Source organism: Petromyzon marinus, chromosome 43, assembly GCF_048934315.1.
Source record: "Petromyzon marinus isolate PM22_M1 ecotype Great Lakes invasive population chromosome 43, UKy_Petmar_22M1.pri1.0, whole genome shotgun sequence".
NCBI lineage: Eukaryota > Metazoa > Chordata > Hyperoartia > Petromyzontiformes > Petromyzontidae > Petromyzon > Petromyzon marinus.
Window position 1 is genome coordinate 2,874,161 of NC_133709.1, and position 20,238 is coordinate 2,894,398.

The following is a 20,238-nucleotide window of genomic DNA, read 5'->3' on the forward strand; positions in this document are numbered from 1 at the left end:
TCTTTGCACATTGCTCGATGTACATTCCTCAAATATTGCAACAACAAATGTCGGGCCAAAGTAATAACCCAGTTGTGCCCAGCGTTGTGTGGTGTTTTCGTTGATGTCCGCAAACCAAAGGGGCAGCCGGAGCAAGGTGGGCAGCGTCCACGCGACACTGCATGCTCGGCGCGCTGTAAGAGGCGGGCGACCGTGCGGGCGAGACCCTCCGCTGCTCCCTCAATTCGCTCCAGCAAGCAGCGTCCAACGGCAGGTGCTGCTCCCCCCAGCGTCTCCCCCCGCTGCCCGCACGGCTTCCTACGCGAGCGAGCCCTCGCCAACTTAGTGCCCGGTCACGACGCTTTAAGCGGCGGTGGCTGTTTCCAGTCGATTACCGTTTTTCAAGTTGATTGCAGCACATCTGGTTCAGTGTTGAAGAGGGGGCAGACGAATTTATTTTGCTTGCTTGAACAGGAAAAATAATACAGCCCCACTCGTGGACGCCGCAAAGTGCTGTAGGAGTCTGTTTTTTTTTAATATTTACATTTCTGGAGGTAAATAAATCGGGGAGGGGCTGTCCGCGAGGCAATCGCGATGTAAAACAGCAAAAAGATGAAGGAAAAAAAAACACGTTACAGAATTATGACCGTCACTTTATTTTAATACGTGTTTAAAAATCTGTCAAACACTTCATTCCAAAAGGCATGTATTTTAGTAACCTACTTGATGTCCAGCATATGACTTTTTGAGGGGGGGGGGATCTCAATTGGCGAGGTTGCATGACAGGCAACCTGTAATTGGGACATTTGGAGAGCCACAACACAAGTTATAACCACACTCCAAGAACTCCCCTCAGTGGTCTGTCATCACCACAATTAAAGGGGTTCGTTTATCATTTTTTTAAAGACTGATGTTGCACGTGCCAGCACAAAACAAGTGTTCATTAGCAGAACCTAAAACAGGACTTCTGCGTCTTATCACGTGTCAAATGTAAAATATGGGGGGGGGGTCCACTTAAGTGCGCTGCCCAGATTGCTGCAATTCACCCTTTTTACATTTTTGTTTACATAAATGTTAACAAAAAGCGGCGGCGTTTTTTTCCCCCATGGCTTTCACACCGAGATGAAGATTGGCTGATTCGAGTTTCAATTCTCGGAAAAACCGTTAATTCCCCACTCTTGGGACTGGAAGTCGGGGGACAGGGGACAGCATGGGCTGGGGGGAGGGGGTGAAAGAGACATTGGGTTCAGACGAACACTTCTCTCCAAGGGAGTCATATACCAACAAGTGCCCCCACCAGGTCTAACGTGCCATTGTTGAACGTTGCCAACACGCGGTCGAGCACACTTGTGAAACGCCAAGAGTCGCGACGCGTTAGTGTCAAGGGCGCCCACTGGCAAGGTGGCATGACATTCACCATCATATTTGCAGAAAGTACTGTACCTCATTTTACACTTTTTTTTCCCCTCAATTTATCAGCCTGCACATGAATTGACACTTGAAAGAAGTTGTAATCGTAACAATTGGAGGAAACCATACGAGTGGGAGCTGCACCAAATAGTACGTATATTTTATAATAAATTTACCGTGAAATGGCAATATAATTGGCAGTTACGATATTTGAAAACAAATCTCAGTGCATACTTTGAATATGCTGTTCTCAACTCAGGACAACTTTTTCCACATTACACATTTATATCCAGTACTGTGTGTATATACATATGCACAATAGTATAATTTTAAACCTGACACTTGGACTTGTAAATGGCACCATAGTCCAGCAGCCGCTTAACCCGCCTGTTTACAAACCCAACATGACACACCCCAGGTATTGTAAGCCACACACACGTATGCTTTTTATGGGTTTCGAAACAAGTTAACCTGGGGGACATTGAATAACCTCCACAAGATTTGAGTAGGGTGTGTTGCTGGCTCGAATGTAATTTTTTCCCTTTTGGTGGAGGGGGTGTAGGGAACTTCCCAGAGGCGCAGTCGAGTCAAACGCGAAGGCATCGTGTCGGATTTGACGGGGACGTGCAAGCGTACACCTGGCATCACTCCATGCTCGTACGATTAGTGATCCTGTTGAGCAACTGCAGGTTACAAGCAGCTTTAATACGACAATTATTCAACACTTAATGCTGAAGTTAAAACTTCAGTCAATCGCAGTACTGTAGGGTAGAGCAGATTTTACGATTTTTAAGAACAAAAAGCTTCCTTCTACAAACTTAAACGTTTGTGTTTTTTTTTTCCAACGAAGTGTCCTTGTTAATAATTCACAGCCCAGAGGAACGCAGCATCATATCTGCCTTTAAAAATCGTGACATGCAGGTTGTCCATTCAAAAGCCAAGTTTACACTTGCGTTCACGGACTTCATTATATCACCTGGGGGGGAAAGTGCATTCCATCTACGCGCGTGCGCACCACGAGCACGAAAAATGACCCCTCTTCCTTATACATTTAAATCCCCGAAATGGGGAAAAAAAAACTACAAAACAAGGCATCAACACAAGTATCTTCAAAGTATGCTTTAGTTGAGAAAAAAAATATGTACAAACTGTCGCTGCCAATGCGGTGAGGCGTATCGCGTCACGTTCAAGAGCAATGGGTGGTGTTCCCAGGGCATGGGTTGGCGACTGGGGTTGTCCCGCAAGGTATGCAGGAGCTGCCACAACAATGAATTGAATCGCAAGCTCCACGCATGACCAATTCAGGGGCGTGCCTCCTTGGTGTAATCCATGATGCGAATTCAAAGAGCGCCGGATGTTTGCGATCGGGACTAGTACGGTACAACCGTGTCTCACAGATAATTTACTTTAAAAAAAAAAATATGCTAAAAAAATGACAGACTTTGCAGACATAAGGAGCTGATGGTGGTGCAACAGCAGCAGCAGCGTGCTTAGCTCGTATTTTCCTCCGCTATGCATGCGACTGCTCAGGGGGTAGGCAGCAGCAGCAGCAGCAGCTGCAGGGGTCCACATTGAAATGACGTGGTGGCGGTGCAAGAGGTCTCCGTTGGACATGCAGCTCGCGAGCACTGGCAAGGGGAGGCGCGTGGGCCAGGAGCCTTGTCAATCAGTGCGGGGAGTGGGGGGCAACACTTCACCCCCCACCCACGTGTGCCGCAGAAGCGTCACTCGTACTCCAGGATCTGCTTGTGGTAAAACAGCAGGTAGCTGGGAACACAGTCACAGGTACAAAGTGCATGTCATTCATTGCCATCCTCAGCTGTTGGGTCAATCCAATGCTAAATTAAGATCTCTCCAAACCACCACCATCTGTGTCCGTGTACTGTATCACTCATGAGTCGATTAATGCAGCAGGCAGAACGGTGCCCCTAAGTAGCGGTGTACCCTCAGTTACGTTCCGCAACTTCACTGTGTGCGTGCATGCCCACAGTATCTCGCCAAACGCTATTGTAACATTATTCATGGCGACATTTTCGCTTAACGCGGCACTTTCCAGGAACGCCGTAAACGAGAACTACCCGTACCCGAGTTCGTTTTCATTGAAAGGTTCAATGAAACGTACAATCTGTTACCTCTTCGGCCACAGTGGGTACCGGCAGCAACATCTCCATTGAGGTCCACACACATCGGTGTGTTTTGCTGCAAATGCAAGCACATGGCCTAATCTTTTTTTGAATATTGTCGCCGCACCTTTACCTTCTACTAAAGCAGACGGCACACATTTTTGGTTCATTTTACACCCGCCGCATTAACCAAAGACGACCACGCGCCAGGCTCGAATAGCGAACCTCTGCAACAAGCGGCGAAGGTGCCACACACAGTTCCGCCAAGTGACCGCCCTAGAACGCTTGACGCACGTCCGACCCGTCCCTTCGCTCACCCCTCACTGTCGAGCACATCGGTGACGCTGGCGCGCGTTATGACTGCGTCGTCGCATTTGAACCACTGGTCGCGGTGCAGACGGATGAAGCTGGTGTAGTGGCCGCTCTCCAACGTGCCCTGGTGGTTTACCACCGCAAACAGAGAGTACCTGCACGCCGGGCAAAAACAGCCAACACCGCTGGCTCAGAGGCGCGTGCCTGCCAACAACCTCCAGTGTCTACCCATTTCCCCGGAGTGTGAGCTTCATCGGACTTAAAAAGTGTAGGGATATGAATAAAGTGGTGAAACTGGTATACAACAAGCAGAACTTCGTTCAAATCCATCTTCTCTGCTGAGCGGACCGATGGGGCATGAAGAGTTCTTTGGACAATGGAGCAGTTTACAAGACTTGCACACACATCCCTCCCCCTCCAGCCCGATTTGGCTTCACACAATAAAACATGTTGGACATCTGTTTTGTATCATTGTCAATTTCCTGGCATCACACCCACGTTTGTTTTTACTCCCAAGTTCTCTCTACTCCCAGCTGCCAGTAAAACCTCTCTAAGCCGGACTAATTCGATGAGAGATTTTCTGGTTTGCCGTTGTATATGTATTTAATTATTTCGGATTGCCTTTTTGGCTTACTCTGAAACCTGGCTTCGGAAGTTTTGCTGTACATTGTACACGTCAAGTTTCAACTGTTGTGATATTCAGATTTTAAGATGTACTTTACTTCCCATGTAATTTAGGCATACAGAAAAAATTAAGTATGCACTTCTGTGCAACAGAATATAATTCAAATGGCTAGTAAGGCACTTGGGGCCGAGTCCTGTGTCTGCAAGACAATGATAGTTGAACATACCGTTACCATAAACCGATTTGCTCACGTGCTCCCCCAGATTCTAAGGCTCTCCGGAAAGTATCAACGCACCCCAATTTGTGACTGGTGTCAATTGAGTTGTTACAACCTGGTGACGCGCACACACACACCTACTACATGAAAAGATACCACCCCCCCCCAAACTTTTACTTTAAAATACAAGGGGGGGGGAAAGTACATCTCATTATCTGGAGAATACTGTATAGCCTGTACAATACAGGAGGATCCACTGTGAATATCACGAGAAGTAAGAAAGAGCTCAACTAAAATTATGCAACTGAACGTGGCAAAGGTTTAACTTAAAAAAACAAATCTCCCAATTCCATCACAGGAATTCTGACATGGCTCGGACATTTCATTATCACGGCAAATTGGAAACTTATTTTCAAACTGCAGATGGCGTGACAGATTTTGCAGATTATGGTGAAACTGAAATAGCCCAAAATATCTTCTTTAAGAAGGAAACATGGTTTAGTTTAATATGTGCCATAGAACAACACGATCCTGCAAGTCGGATGCCAAGGCCTTGATACTGGTCATAACAAGGGTTGCCACAATTATCAATTGTCATGATATGAACCTTATGGCAGGACCCCGGGGTCCCATAAGCCCCCCCCCCCCGGCTCTCGCATAAACCGCGTTGCGACGTCATTTTGTGTCTGTTGAAGGCGAACGATACGGCACTCTATTCCTCTCGACGAGCTGTACACGATGCGCTCATCAAAGTTTGGAAGTTTTGTTTATGACTACGGCAATTTTGGCAACGACGGGTGCTTGGTGAAGGACGAGAGGATTGATTTCTGGTGGGTCGCGGCGTTTATGTGCACGGTAAAGTTCATATGCTAAATATCTTTATGTGCACGGTAAAGTTAATATGCTAAATATATTTACGTGCACGGTAAAGTTCTGATGCTAAATATCAACTTGTAGCTATTGTCAGTTTGCCGTGACTTTGTCATTTCATATTTCCGTTGTTTTTGTGCTTCGCAATACTTCTTCGTATGAGTGAACATTTAAACATTCTTCAAGTGCAGTTCACTCGGTTATAAGCCCTCAAGTCGTTCTCTATTACAACCCGTAACGCAAATAACGCAAGTGGCTAATGGCGACACTAAAACTATACATGCCAACATCTTGACTCAATGCAAGTGCCATGGCGTCAGTTACTCTTGAAAACATGATAGCTGTTGAACATTTAACACGGTTGGCCACGTGCGGTGCGAAATAAGTCCAACATACGTACATTTGAGACATCCGAGTTTGCTATTTGATTAACATCTCGCCAAACGAGCAACGACAAAATCACGACCTAAAAATACTTTGCAAAGTGGAATGATGAGATTATTGCAGATGTTGTGCACGATATGAACGCAGCATTGCCTGGTTACTGCAAGCGTATACGCACTTGTTTTCATTGGTGCTCTCTCCCGTTTGGTACTGGCCGTTCACTCTGCTGTCCTTGCTGGAATTGTACAAAACACACGGCACGATCAATACTACGAGCGTGGCTCTACATGCGTGGTCATCACAAGAGGCTGTGCAAGTGGACTCAAACCAAAACCCAGATGGGCACGGGCACAACGTCTCCGCAAGTATACACGCATGCCGAACAACCGAACGTAGCGCTCAAGCGGGTATTCACGCACCCTGCGAGTGTGTGCATACAATGCACAAGCAGCCACATGACCCAACAAAAATGTACATTTACTTTTAAGAACAGCTGTTATAGTAATTCAAGTCCAGTACATCCAGTGCCATTCAATGGATTTCCACTGGTGCGGTGTGCTCTGGTGAGATGAACGTTTCTGACAAGTTGCCTGCCGGCACCTCCCCGTCAGGACACATGCAGTCAACGTGGAGGGTTATGCAATGAGGAGTGCGATTTGTCTGACGGCACAGAGTGCGGCGCTGCGGGGAAGGCCTGGTCAGCCAATGCCCCTCCCCCCGTTGCGCTGTACAATTCATCGTACCCCACTCCTTACAAATCGGTCGCAATCTATTAAAATTAAACTTTTTATTTTACTCGGTAACGCCTACTGAGCTATATAGGTCTTTTGCAGAAGCGACCTGGCCACAAATGATAGGTCAACAAAGTGGCTTATCACGTGGAAATGTATAGCAGCCAAATACTCTAAACGCATGTTTCTAAATGTGGATGGAAACACTGGAAGACCCGGAGAAAAATCCACGTGGCCACAGGGAGAACATACAAACGTCAAATACGCAGGCATCATCAGGGTCGGGATCGAACCCACAACCTCCTGTATACCAGGCGAGGTAGGTAACATCTCGCCACCGTGGCATCCAATCAAGTTTGTGAAGGCACAGGAGGAGAGACGAAGGACCTGGAAGCCATGAAGGGCGTCATGTCGAGCTCCAGCGGGAAGGACACGTAGGTGGAGATTTTCCTCCGCAGCCGGGCAGAGTGCTCGAACCTCTGCCAGTCCGCAGGCCAACGGCGACAACACAGAGGCACGGGGAGCAGACGACACATGCTCCGGTCAGTAGAGATACACACAGGTGCATTATATGTACGTTTAACTTCTTTCGCACCGTACGTGGTCAACCGTGGCTAAGCGGACCGGGTGCCTCACAACTTGAGTTATGACAAACGACATTCCTCAGCACTCCAGCCAAAATAAGATGGGTAACGAAAATAATACTCAGGGCTATAATGAGTTGAGGCTAACATAAAAGCCATGCAAAGCACTGCAGATGCAGCATGAAACCTAACTACAATATTCTGCAGTAATCAATTCACGGTTATTGTACCACGGACGCGTCAATATATTTTTTATGCAAGTTCATTCTGCGTTGCAAAGCCACATTATTACTACTACCCCAAAAGCAAAAGAGTGCAACAAATTATTTAAAATTTCATCAAGGGGGCGTCAGCTCCTGAAGTTTAGCTGTATCGCTTGAAACGTAATTGTTCCAGGGCAGTCTAATGTTAGCATATTCTAAAGGCAAAGTAGAAAATTATGATGAGAGTTAGACATTTGACAAGTGACGTGCAGGCTCTTAAGGCTGTAAATTTCGAGAGTAAATGAGAAAGTTCGTTTAAAGTCATCATGCTCAGCAAGATTAGTAACCCTGAATGCACAGTGCCAAAAATAAGGTTATCAAGGCTAGCCAAAACACTGCCGTCTGCATATGAAATGTGAAATAACAGGGTCAAGCGTGTCGGCACAATTACTGTCTGCAAAGTCATTCAGGGCCAAAAATAACTGGATAATTAAGTAACGTTTATAGATGACGTCCGCTGAAAAGAGGTCGCCTGTATGTTTTACTGGTTCGAGTGTGTGTATGCATGTAACCGTAAAACGAAAAAAATGACCAAATGACTTCCAAACTTCCAGCGCACTTTCCTACCAACGTGGAGACGCGTTTTTTTGTTCTTGTTTTGTTTACGAGTGGTCGGGAAAACTGCAAGGACGGTCAAGTGCACTGCAATGTAAACGCGATTTCGACAAATAATCACCGCTTCCCTCTCTGCCCCGCTAGCCACTTTGCATTGTTGGCGAACAAAAGGGTCGTGTGAAAAGCTTTTCAAGTCGTGCTACATCTCAATAGACTTGTTCCAACTCGTTTTCATCGTGAGTTCATCTCTGTGCATCTCATAAACATAATGAGTGATGTTCGCACACACAGTGTTTCAAATGCAGCTTAAGGCCCACCCACACAAGGATTTATATCATGGTTGAATGGCCAAAAGGCTCGGAAAGTGTTCGGAGGGAAATGTGTACTGGTACATGCAAACAGAGTTAGCGTTAGGATAAGAAAATGGATTGAGGAGGATTAAACGAATGTACGGTAATGTCTAGGATTAAGGGGCTTCAGTTAAGGATCGATATAAGGGTGCATGGTTAAAAGCCAAGGAGCCTTGGGCAAAGGAAAAGAGGTGCACCATCAATTTGAGATGTTTCACTTGGCAGTAGCACCAGGTTGTGTTGTTATGCCTACCAGCAGACACCCGATCTTACAACGAGCGGACATAAGCAGCTACGAGCAACGTCTTAACTGGGGCGCCTTCCCTTGTGGTGGCAGGGGGGGAGATACCTTGAGGTGAAAGCAGGCGACAATAGGCAGCTTCCGCATGGTGAGCTGCTTGGTGGACTCCTGGTAACTATGGCAGCCGTTGCATTTTATCTTGGCACTGCTGCCAAGATGCTCCGGCCGGGTGAACCTGTGGACGACGTCAACTGATGAAGGCCGTGTCTCTATATGAAGAATAAGAATACGTTTTACCCTTTCTGGCAATAAAACAGGTGGTTAAGATGTTGACACACCAAATAGATATATCTTTGCAAGGAACCAATTCTGCATTAACCACACACATGGCAAAAGATACAAACAACCATGCTCTGATAATTATATATGCAGTCTTTGAAACCGATTGGCCTCCACGAGAGACAGCCTTTTCTATGGCCTTCTATGACCAGTGTCAGACCAGAGAACGTCTCTATGTAGGCTGCTCAAGGGAGGCCCTGACATCCCTTGGGGCAGTCCACTCGGACCCTTGTATCTTCTGGAATATCACAGCCGTGCAAGCGAGAATCCCTCGCAGTACGGGTGGTTTTTCACTGGCCAATTGGGGTGTCGAGCCACAACCAAACGGTGAAACTCTGGCCTAAATCTGGCTTGGGGCCAAGCTGGGTCAAAAGGTCAGGGTTAATCAACTCGTTCAGTGTGTGCGAAATCGGCGGCACGGCTCGGGTTCAGCAGTGGAAAAACATCCAGGTGCCTCTTGAGCCGCTCCAGACCGCCTTGGCTCAGCCCTGGCATGGCCCGGCTGTACAATGGTAAAGAGGAAACTGTGTACACACGCAGGCAAGCTGTGTGCGTGTGAACTTGCACGTCTGGAGTGGTAGCGCAGCAGTGACAACACTACGAACCCGACGCCGCGGGTTCGATTCCCACTCAAAGGAGTAGATGGTGTGGTGTGTTAACATCGCCACCCGGGAGACCAAGGCGGCCGGGTGCGGTGCTGGCCACCCACCCCCTCGTGTGCCGTGCACTTGCCCTAACAATCTGTTAAGACTACACGGTAGGGGGTGGGGGATGGGATCATTGTTTGTCTTTGCACTTATTTCGTGCCTGCGCAAGCAGTCGTTGAGGGTGGTCGGCCCCGCAGGGATGAGGGGGCCCCCTCCGTTGGGTATTCCGCTCTCAGCTGTGGGGCTGAGCGGCCAGAAAGGTGAAGAGGAGCCCGGGAGGTCAAGGGAGATGTCCCAGAAGGGGTCTATGGTGGTGGACACGCCCCTGCACACACGCGCGCAAACGCACGCAAACATCCTCCCATTAGTACGATCAAACCACAGCGGTGAATTGACACTTTGGTGCACGGATAAGAATTGATTGGCACTTTGGTAAATGGAAAGTCATTTGAAAAATTAACAAAAGCAAGATGAATATCATCCGAACGTAACGCTAATGTGACGTTATAAGAATACATTTGTATGCAGGAAAGCTGAAGTCTCAAAAGTGATTTTTAAGGAGGGTCTCCTGCATGGGAAGATTTTTGACAATTCCCTTTGAAGGAGCGCATTTGCAAGTCGAAGGAAACGGAGTGCTTGGAGGAAAACCGCCGCACAGAAGATGCAACAAACGCTCAAAGCGCCACACAGATGGATTCACAAATCCATTTGGCCTCGCAAATACTTTCCTCCAAAGTGCTGTATTTACACGTGTGCACCAACACACCCATCAATCGAACCTTATGGCGGGACCCCGGGGTCCCATAAGCCCCCAGCTCTCGCAAAAACTGCATTGCGACGTCATTTTATGTCTGTTGAAGGCGAACGAGACGGCAATCTATTCCTCTCGACGAGCTCTACACGATGCGCTAATCAAAGTTTGGAAGTTTTGTTCATGACTACGGCAATTTTGGCAACGACGGGTGCTTGGTGAAGAACGAGAGGATTGATTTATGGTGGGTCGCGGCGTTGATGTGCACGGTGGGACGGAGTCGCCAAAAATAAATAAATTACGATTTTGAATTCCGTTTATTTGGGGCGCCGGGGTCCCGCCATAAGGTTCAATTGTGGATACCGTATTTAGATGTTAAAGAATGTTAAGAAAATTGTGTCGCTTAATTACAACCCTCCATGAAAGCGCACAAATGTAATATTACATAGACGGTGTATAGGTGGTTTTAATTGTCTTATAACCCCCCCAATTCAATGATCCCTATTTTTTCCTTTGAATATTAATGTCTGTTTTAAATAAACCTTACTTAAAATTATGTAAACCTTAAGAGAATTAAATGGGGGGGGGGGACACAAGACAACTGGACCACCCTGTACAAAGTACATATGCAGTGAGGGTAACAAGGGTTCATGGTCCTCACTCACTGGCACACTTGACAGGTGACGTCAGACTGCAGGCCACCAGTGAAGATTTGGTCAATGATGCAGTTGCAGTGGTTGGGGTTGTTTGACCTCTTCCCATTGGCATCACCTTGAGAGACAGACGCAGCGCGAGCTACAATTTAAACAGCTGTTACCTATGCAAGGAAAAAACGGCCAGCAAACCCCAGAATGCAGTGTCATTGAAAGGTCAAATTCCATAATTGTATGTATATTTAACTTCATTCGCACTGTACATAACCAACTGTGCTAATCGGACTGAGTAGCACACGTTTCATTACATGTCGAACTTCTTTCACACCGTACATTGCCAACCGTGCAAAATCGCGAGTACAACAGTTCACTTCCAACACTGACACCGAGCAATCGGTACGAGACAAAACGGCGGGTACCCTTGCTTGCACTACCAACGCCCCCGCGCCCAAGCGGCACGCGACCCTGCCCCCCCCCCCCCCCAACCCGCGCCGCCGCCACGCACCCTTGCAGTGTCGATGCAGCACGTCGAGCGCGGCGATGAGGAACTCGTGCGCGTCCTGCTGCTCGTACCCGGCGAGGTGGCGTGCGTGCGTCCACACGAGGTGCAGCAGCCGGTACGGAATGTGTGGCGATCGGAACCCCGAGTAGAACTGCAGGGGTGGACAGCGCGCACGGCACACGGGCCCCCACCCGCCCCCCAACGCCGCGTCGCGTGTCAGCAAAAGGACGGCTTCGGAGAACCCCAACAAAGCATCGGGGGAGGGTAAGCCCTCCGACGTGCTCCGAGTCGCTTCACGCGTTGTTCGGCGCGACGACGTCCGACGTTTTTGCTCCACGTCGCTGGGAGCTTCTTCGGGAATCGATCGGAGCTCAATTATGGTCGCTGAAGAAGCTCCCCGGCACGTGAGGCAAAAATGTCAAGACACCGTTTCTAAACAAGAGGCAGCACAGCCCAACAACAAATCGGGGGGGGGGGGGGGGGCTGTACAGCACAACCGCGCCAACCCTACGCAAGCAGCAAAGCAATGGGGGGACGTTGCCTGCGTGGGGTTCGCGGCTGCGGTTTCTGGAGCGTGTCGCGCATCCGTACGGAGCGGGGGGTTACCGACCTCTTGGAACAGGCGACACATCTCGCACACGAGGCAGGCCTCGGGGCTGGGCATGCCGCAGCGGTGGCGATCCGACAGGAAAAAGTCTCGCAGCAGAGGCGTGTGCGTGAGCGCCTGCACGATGCAGTTCATGAAGCACGTGTTTCCCAGGTTCACCAGCCCACGCAAACCTGCGCGCGGGCACATGTGGGCACGCCGGCGTGAGCGGCACGCAGCCACCTGCGCTTCAACAGAGGTTTTTTTTTTTCCCCCCCCCGCACGAGCCACGCGGTTGCACGGGTAAGTGCTCATTCCAGTGCACACACACACACACACACCGACGGTGCAGTTTGCTGATATTTTCCGCCGCTTGGGGTTCTGCTTGAGGAGTTCGAGCTCTCGGCGTGAGGGTTCCCAGCCAATGTAGCGATCTCCGAAGCCTGCAAGGGGAGAGGATCCGTGTCTCGAGTTTATCTGGACTTGACACAGAAATTATATGGCATCTACCCAAACCTTCAAATGTGCGGGCTGTGTGTGCGGGCTGTGTGTGCGCATTGGGTATTCCGCGTGTACCTTGCAGCCTCCACGCTCGCCGTTGCTCCTCCCGAGACACGAGCTCTAAGTCTCGGTCGTAAACGTAGTCCTGGCACAGCAGGCAGAACACCGTGCCGTGGTACAGATCCATCGCTGCACACTCGCACACACACACGTACACGCACATAAAACGGGTGCAGAGGGCACGCTGATCTCAAACAGCATTCGCGCACAAGTTACAAAAGTGACATCCAATCTTGTACCATGCAGTGCTGATGCAGCAATCCTTCCTAAATGGGTCTGCAATTCTACACAGAACCTGCACAGGCAAAACATTAAGATGTAACGGTTTAAACTGCAGGGAGGGAAAACTAGTCATGCTCCGGTCAAAGCTTCAGCACACTGGGGAAGCATGTTGTCTTACGCCGATGCCAAGAAATACAGAGCTAATATAAGCCACTGGAGGTTGAAGACTAGAAGCACCAGTGTCCTGCCTTAAGCACAAAACGTGGCATGGTGGACCTGCAGAGCGCCGAACCGCCACCACGGGTGGATGCCAACCGTGTGCTTACAGCAGGGCTACGGTTAACACGAGCAGTGTTGCGGCATCCACACAGGGGCTCCCGTTGTTTATTAGCGAAGGCTCTGTACAAACCGGCGCCCCTGATGCAACCGACATCAATCGAACTCAAGTGGGCAGACGTTCACTTGACCTCTGGTAAAGTGACGATGGGTGAAAGTTACTGTATTCAAAGTCATGTAAATAAAAGTATCTATTATAAGAATTTACAGCCCTTTGTCAATCCACTGTTGGATGAAGGCCTCCCTTGACATGTCAGTCACGGGGGGTTGTGTGATCATACTTCACCACGCTGGTAAGTGCAGGCGAGTGAAGGGAGGGCCCGGGGACCGGTCCCGTTATTACTTGCCACCGATGTTAGCCATGGCCAGAACTCAAGCTCAGCTCTCCGAGGTCAAAGTGAAGTGCGCGCACCACTTTCCCACCGCTCCTCGCCAAAACAACGTCTATATGATCTCAATAAACGATTGGCCTTTGAGGCTGTGGAGGGTCCCCAGCAGCAAACACCAGCAGGGGAGCGTCTCCAGTGGACCGATATATGGCAAATGCACTTCTGACAAATGTGGCCATGAGCAAAACCTTACAAGATTGGCCAAACACGGAGCCTTTTGCGACCAATATTATCCCTAATGGAGCTTTTTTTGGGTTAGATCGCGTAAATCTAGATGTGTCGCGAAACTCGTCACCACCTGACACAACCAATGAGTGTGCTTTGTCACGTAAACAAAACATGTCAATTAGTTACCAGTTCAACACAGCAGTGTGTTGGGGAGTAAATTTACATTTACAATTCGAGTATGACGTTTTGCCGGTAATCACAACCGGCCACGTCGGTCGACGGCCGGAAGATTATTCTTGGCAAACATGGAGCAAAACTCTCCGACACGATCCCACTTGGGGAGGACCTACTTGTGACGGCAGGGTACAAAACACCCCCGTCTCGTCGTGGCGCGCACAGTCTGCGCGCGTGGCGCAGGGCCATTGCGCCCCGAGACCGCCCGCGGTGCTCACACAGAGGGTGACGCTTGGCCTTCGCGTGCTCGTGGATGTGACGACGCGCGAAGCAGCCGAAGTAGATGCAGTGCAGGCAGGCGTGCAGGCGGCCAAAGTGGGCGCCGCACAAGTGGCACACGCACGAACGGGCCTGCAGGGCCGGGGGGAGGGGGGCGTCCGTCCACACGCACAAAGAGGAGACGCGCACGCATTAGGGAAACCGGAGCTAAAACGCGCGCACGGCAGCCATACACGCGTGCGTACGCGCTCCTGTCCAGCCGTGCGTGTGCATACGCGAGTGTATTCGTGCGTTCCTTTATCGGCGTGTGTGTGTGCGTGTGTGCGCATCCACGCGCGTGCTTGCATCTCTCCTCGCGCTTGACCTTGCACAAGAGCCCATTGTTCGGCTCATCGTGCAACAGAATTTGTCACAGCTCATTGGCGACACCTGTGCTCCTTTATTTAAACTTGATTACTCGGATATATGGACATATTGTCTGCTATACGCATAAGGAATGATTTTCGAAGTTCGTGCTGTTATCGCGTAGCCTCCATCTGGGGAGCAGTTATTATAATCGTTGGCGATTTGCGTGCCATTAATGAGTGACCATTTGCATGCGCTTACCCTTTGCGGGGTCCATAACCTGCATGTTTCCAATCACTCACACACCCTGACACGGTACAGCAGCATGCCACACGGAGCGTTTATAAATGGACTCTAAAGGAGCAGTAAATACTTCGCCTTTATTAATCAAATGCTGGATGAATGCCTCCCCCCACGCTGTGCCGGTCATAAGAGCTGTTTGACCGTACTTCACCAGGCTGGTTTGCCACGTCATAGCTGTACACAGGTAGCTGGATTCATAGCGCTGAGTGCTTAACCACTGCACCGCCCTTCCTACGATTTACCCCACCTAACGCCACATTCTCAATCCACCGATGTGCCCCACTGCTAGGCGAACACAGCCGACGGTGATTTAAACGGGGATGAAAGAGCATGTATACGCATCGTCTCTCATACTTTCTAACCCACGTCTGGTACCGGAAACGTATCATTGAATTCGAAAACACGGACGTCGACGGGTAGCCGTCGGTCTTCTGCTTCGTCGACGTGTCTCCTGTCCAACCTATACGGTCTTTTCCCCAAATATTCTGCACAGGCCACCGCTTCTGGTGTTGGCATTTGCCAAAATCTTGAGGAGTAGCATTGTGGTGCTGCAGGGCATCTCAGGAGATGGAGCCACGTGGCTTGCGTCTCCTGACAAGCACACATCAGTCGGTTGCGTAGAAGCTGTCAGTGCTAAAACCGTCCCATACTGGCATATACATTACAGCACTCCAGTCCTATCACAAAGTCATTAAAGGCGAATTAAATCCAGAGTTCTCCCGGTGCACTCACTGCACGTCCTGGTGGCAGTATGTTTCAGTATTGAAAGATCAGAATGCAATTTTTGTTGAATGCGACGAGTGGCCAAACTGACATGGTTTGCAGCCGGATTTGTTGCGCACATTTCATGTATTTATTATTGACGCTGTAACTTACCCGGAGCCTGTCGGTAACCACCTATGAATGAAAACCACAACATTGAACATGGCTACTGAAATATCTCGTTCAGTCGTAACACTCACCACCGTACTTGGCAAATCATTGGATGGTTAAAATAAATAAAAAATCTATCGCAGAGACTAACGCGATTACGGATAGGTTGGGTGGTACAGCAGCTTCAATGCGGCGATGTCAAAAGCGTGAATATCGCAATGGAGTTATCGACCGACACAGTAATTGTGTGCGGCAGCAAGTACAAACCTCGCGAATCTCTATTTGGGTACGCGTTTAGCGCAACAGCGATATGCGGGCCAACTCAAATGATGCCGCAAAATACGATGCTGTCCGCTTCGACCACGGTGGCTCGCTCGTAGCGGAATCGTGAGCCGTGCGGCAAAAGCAGCGTCGAATTTGAAGCATAGCCAGGAGTAAGGCAGGCCCACTTGTGAGCCGATGTTAACGGAAGCTACAGCTGTTACTGCCTCTACGTATGCACGCGGACATCTGCGAAGCAGAGCTTCGTGGCTCATCGGGATTCCTCCAGCATAAATATTCTGATTCTGAATGACGGCAGCGATGTCATCGTCGGAATGACGCGAGGGACCGCTGAGGTTCGAGCGCAGGCCTTCGACAAGCTGTAGATCGGGGCGTTATGTATGCAGCAGCTACAACAACAACCATCACCACACCGCGTGTCATTATGCATACACGACTCTGTAATGCATGAGCTAGCTGTGTGCAAAGGTTCACCAATGAGCTCTTGATTAGTAACAGTGTGTCTGGGTCGGCCTGCAGGGGAGGACGCCTTCAAAGCGAGCGGGGTGGGATCGATCGTGGCCGGTGACGATTATTATAGTTGTAGGGGCAAAACAAAAACCAACCCACGCCGAACAGACACTACTAATACAATATTTAAACGAGTACTACGATTGTGTATTATTCATGCACGGGTCTGCCTCCATCATAAGGATACGAGAGATGTTCTTCTGGCTTTCATCTCACAGAATTATTTATATGGACCAATGTCTCTTACCAGCAAGTCCCTCTGTTGGGGGGGGGGGGGGAATATACACGTGCAATATGCCAGGGCAACAACATAGCCCATCACCACACACGAGGTGTCCCCGTTTATCGACAACCAATTAACAATTCCCCGTCCATCGCAATGGAGACACGGATGGCATAGCACGATGCTGGAAGTACAACGCTGTGCAGTGCTGTACTGTACCATGTTGTATAAGGGAGACGGATGGTTTTGGCGTATAACTACAGACATATGTTGTTTCACTGTCACGATTACCCCTAATCTGTCTTGCAATTTTCAGAGTAGTCCATAGCCGTCAACCCATACGGCTGACCCCGTATTATTGGACAGGGAAATTGAGTTTTCGGGTTCGTGCGGTATTACAGCCGTTTCACAATACGGACAAAACAAATAATTGTGCCTGTGTGTCTCCCTTGTGATGGGACTTTGTAGGATGAACGTTGAGATTTATAAGGGCACGTGGGTGACCAATAAGGCCTGAATTGGTTTGCAATAAGGTAGGGGGCACTGATAAGGTATGGAGTTACAGTATTGCCTACCAATCAGTTATCAAGATTTCAAACGCAGTACTGCGTAGATGAAGATTTGTTTGATTAAAACGCCGTGTACACAACGTTTATTTGCCTTTAGGCCAGTAGGTTTAGTTTTAAGTCTTGTTGTTATTTACCATTTACGCTAAACGACTTCATTAGCAAACAGGTGTGCTGGAGCAACACTTAAGTCGGCATTCAATGGTTACGAGCATTGAAAAAGGCAAACACACAACCATGTCCCTAGTTAGGGCTTCACACATTCATTGACGATATGCGACTACATATATGGTTGCGGATGCATTTTTAAACGAAGGATCGTTTGTTTTAAATCTTCACTTTAAAAATAATGCAAACCCCGTTTTACTCAGACACCATTTACTTGGGAAAATAACCATAAACTCAACGCAAATCTTTAACTTAGTATTTGATAAGTGAACCCGTACAAAGTAGATACTTCTGCTCATTAACTCCATATTTTATACAAGTATTCCAGCATAAAGCACGTGTCAATATGTCCTGGCCCACAGATTCATTTTAAATGGCATCGTTTATTTATTTACACTCCCTATCGATTTCGCAAACCCCCTTTTTTAACGCAAATAAACAGCACCGATCAAAGCAAAGCTAAGAAAAAAACCCCTAACCACTGAAAATGTAAACACCAGTGAGCTATCCCAGCCAATCCCACAACACACACACACACAACCTGGCAGTGTGCAACCCAAAATATAAAAAAAAATATCCCAAAGCAGTAGCGATAATTCAGTGACAACATCGACACACACAAAAAACCCCCACCAAACAACGAGCGGATTCTGACGCTTTAAACAAATCGAGGGCTTGCAAAGCAAAAGGGAATGATTTATAAGCCCACTGACTTAAATGTAGAACCAAGCAAAACGCATCCTTAGCGGCAAAATATCATGATCGCAACGCTGCACTCTTGTTTATACTGGAGGAATCCGATGAGCTATAAAGCTCTTTTTCCCCTACACAAACGTCAATCAAACGACAACCACCAACCACTTAACGGGCGAGGGTGGAAATTCACGCGCTTTATAAACGCAACACAGAGCTTACAACGCAATTCTAAAACCCTCATTATAAAACCCAAGCGATTACGTGCATCCACCATCCATCCAAATGTGGAACCAACACGGATAATCAGTAGAGCAGCAACAGCCCAAGCGAGTTTAATCAATCGCACTTGAGGCCTGCAATTAACGTAAAACCAACGAGGCCGCCCGCATCCTCAGTAGCAAAACAGCGATCAACAACCACCAATGGTGGTGTGGTGGTTGCTGGTGGTGGTGTTTGTTGGTGGTGCTGTTTGTTGGTGGTTGTTGGTGGTGCTGTTGGTGTAGTAATAGGTTTTTACCCTTTTAGCTGGCACAAAAACTGACACCTTTATTCAAGGCATCATGTTTGCAATAACCACAAAACAAGCAGTCAAAATGCAAACAAAAGAGACAACTCTGATAATAATAATATGCACTGTGCTGTAGGTGCTGTTGGTGGTGGTTGGTTTGTGGTGGTGTTGGTTGGTGGTGGTGTTGGTTGGTGTTGGTGGTTGTTGGTGGTGGTTCTGTTGGTGTTGTTGGTTTGTGGTGGTGGTTGGTGGTGGTGGGGGTTGTTTGTGGTGGTTGTTGGTGGTGGTTCTGTTTGTGGTTGTTGGTTTGTGGTGGTGGTGGTGGTGTTGGTTGGTGTTGGTGGGGGTTGTTAGTGGCGGTCGTTGGTGGTGGCGGTTGTTGGTGTTTGCTGGTGTTTGTTTACTGGTGTTTGTTGGGTGGTGTTTGTTGGGTGGTTGTTTGTTGGGTGGCGAGATTCACGCCGCTTTGTAAAAGCCACACGCGCGGCGGGCCGCAGATGTCCACCCACCCCCAAATCAAAAAGCCCAGCGTGTGCACTGTAATAACAACAACACCACCACCACCACCACACCGGGGGGAGGTAGAGTGGGCGGCTGTGTAACACACACACACACGCACACACACGCGCGTAAGCGATACGAACACCAACACCAACAATCACAACAATGTTAAACGAAAGCGTCGCGACAAGAACTCGCCTTCCGCCGCCTCGCGTCCACGGGCCCGCACCAGACGAACCACTGGTACAGCATGCGCACACTCTGCCGCCACGGCTCCTGCTTGAAGCTGCTCACGTGCGGGCAACCCGAGAAGCTCATCGTTACCAAGATTTGCTTCTTTTTTTTTCTCTCTTCTCTTGGTAATCTAAAAACCCCGGAAAATTGCGTTGTGCTGTGTTGTGGTGGGTTTTTTTTTAAAAAAAAGGCTAAATTAAAATATAATAACAGAATTTTTTTTAAAAAAAGCTCCTTCCCCGCAAGGCGCGCGCGCGCGCGGGGCGAATTCTCACCACTGAAGGCACCGCCACAAACCCCGCCCCCTTCCCCCCACAGTCGCTCTTTTACATTTCCCACACCGCATCGGCCTAAGCACCCCCCCCGCATACCCCCCCCCAACCCTTACAACCCCCACCCCCATTGGCCGCTCAGACCAATGGGAGCGGCGCATGGTGAGCATCGCGCGCCCGCGCTCGGCCAATGGGTTGCGCGCGTGCGCTCCTGCCTTATGCGCGCTACGGATTTCAAACGCGGGGTGGTAGGGTGACCGTGGTGTGTGGGGGGGGCGTCAACGCTTGTGGCCCCGCCCCCGCTGTTCCCCCCACCCCTCTACAGCCCCGCCCCCTCCTACCCCGGAATGTCACTGTGGGAATACAAAACGCTCCGAGGGCAGAGTCATGCGGGGGGGAGAGGTGAACGTTGAGTCGACTCCGGCGTGTCCGGGCATAGGGGAGAGAGGGAGGTGAGGCGATCTCTGCCCTGGAGGCGTTTTGAGATCGGATTGCCGTGAGAAGTG

The 20,238-nt window shown here is 49.2% G+C and overlaps 1 protein-coding gene across 1 annotated transcript; it reads right to left on the minus strand.

The window, feature by feature from the left end:
* Positions 1–611: 611 nt before the first annotated feature.
* On the minus strand, positions 612–19,760 carry LOC116951573 (ubiquitin carboxyl-terminal hydrolase 22-like). Its single transcript, XM_032970308.2, has 13 exons — positions 19,425–19,760; positions 14,251–14,383; positions 12,699–12,812; positions 12,464–12,565; positions 12,147–12,316; positions 11,540–11,687; positions 11,047–11,152; positions 9,791–9,955; positions 8,753–8,879; positions 7,039–7,130; positions 6,099–6,155; positions 3,830–3,979; positions 612–3,156 (listed from the first exon to the last, which is right to left on the minus strand). The coding sequence occupies exons 1-13, from the start codon at positions 19,542–19,544 to the stop codon at positions 3,114–3,116; spliced, it is 1,527 nt and encodes a 508-aa protein (XP_032826199.1). The 5' UTR covers positions 19,545–19,760; the 3' UTR covers positions 612–3,113.
* Positions 19,761–20,238: the final 478 nt, after the last annotated feature.

Bases quoted from the DNA above. Each gene is read 5' to 3' on its own strand.
- LOC116951573 (XM_032970308.2), bottom strand. From the start codon at position 19,544: ATGAGCTTCTCGGGTTGCCCGCACGTGAGCAGCTTCAAGCAGGAGCCG. The intron at 12,813-14,250 runs GTGAGCACCGCG...GCGAGTGTGCAG, and splicing joins GGCCAAGCGTCACCCTCTGT to CGATGGATCTGTACCACGGC. The intron at 6,156-7,038 runs GTCCTTCGTCTC...GTACAATTCCAG, and splicing joins ACGCCCTTCATGGCTTCCAG to CAAGGACAGCAGAGTGAACG.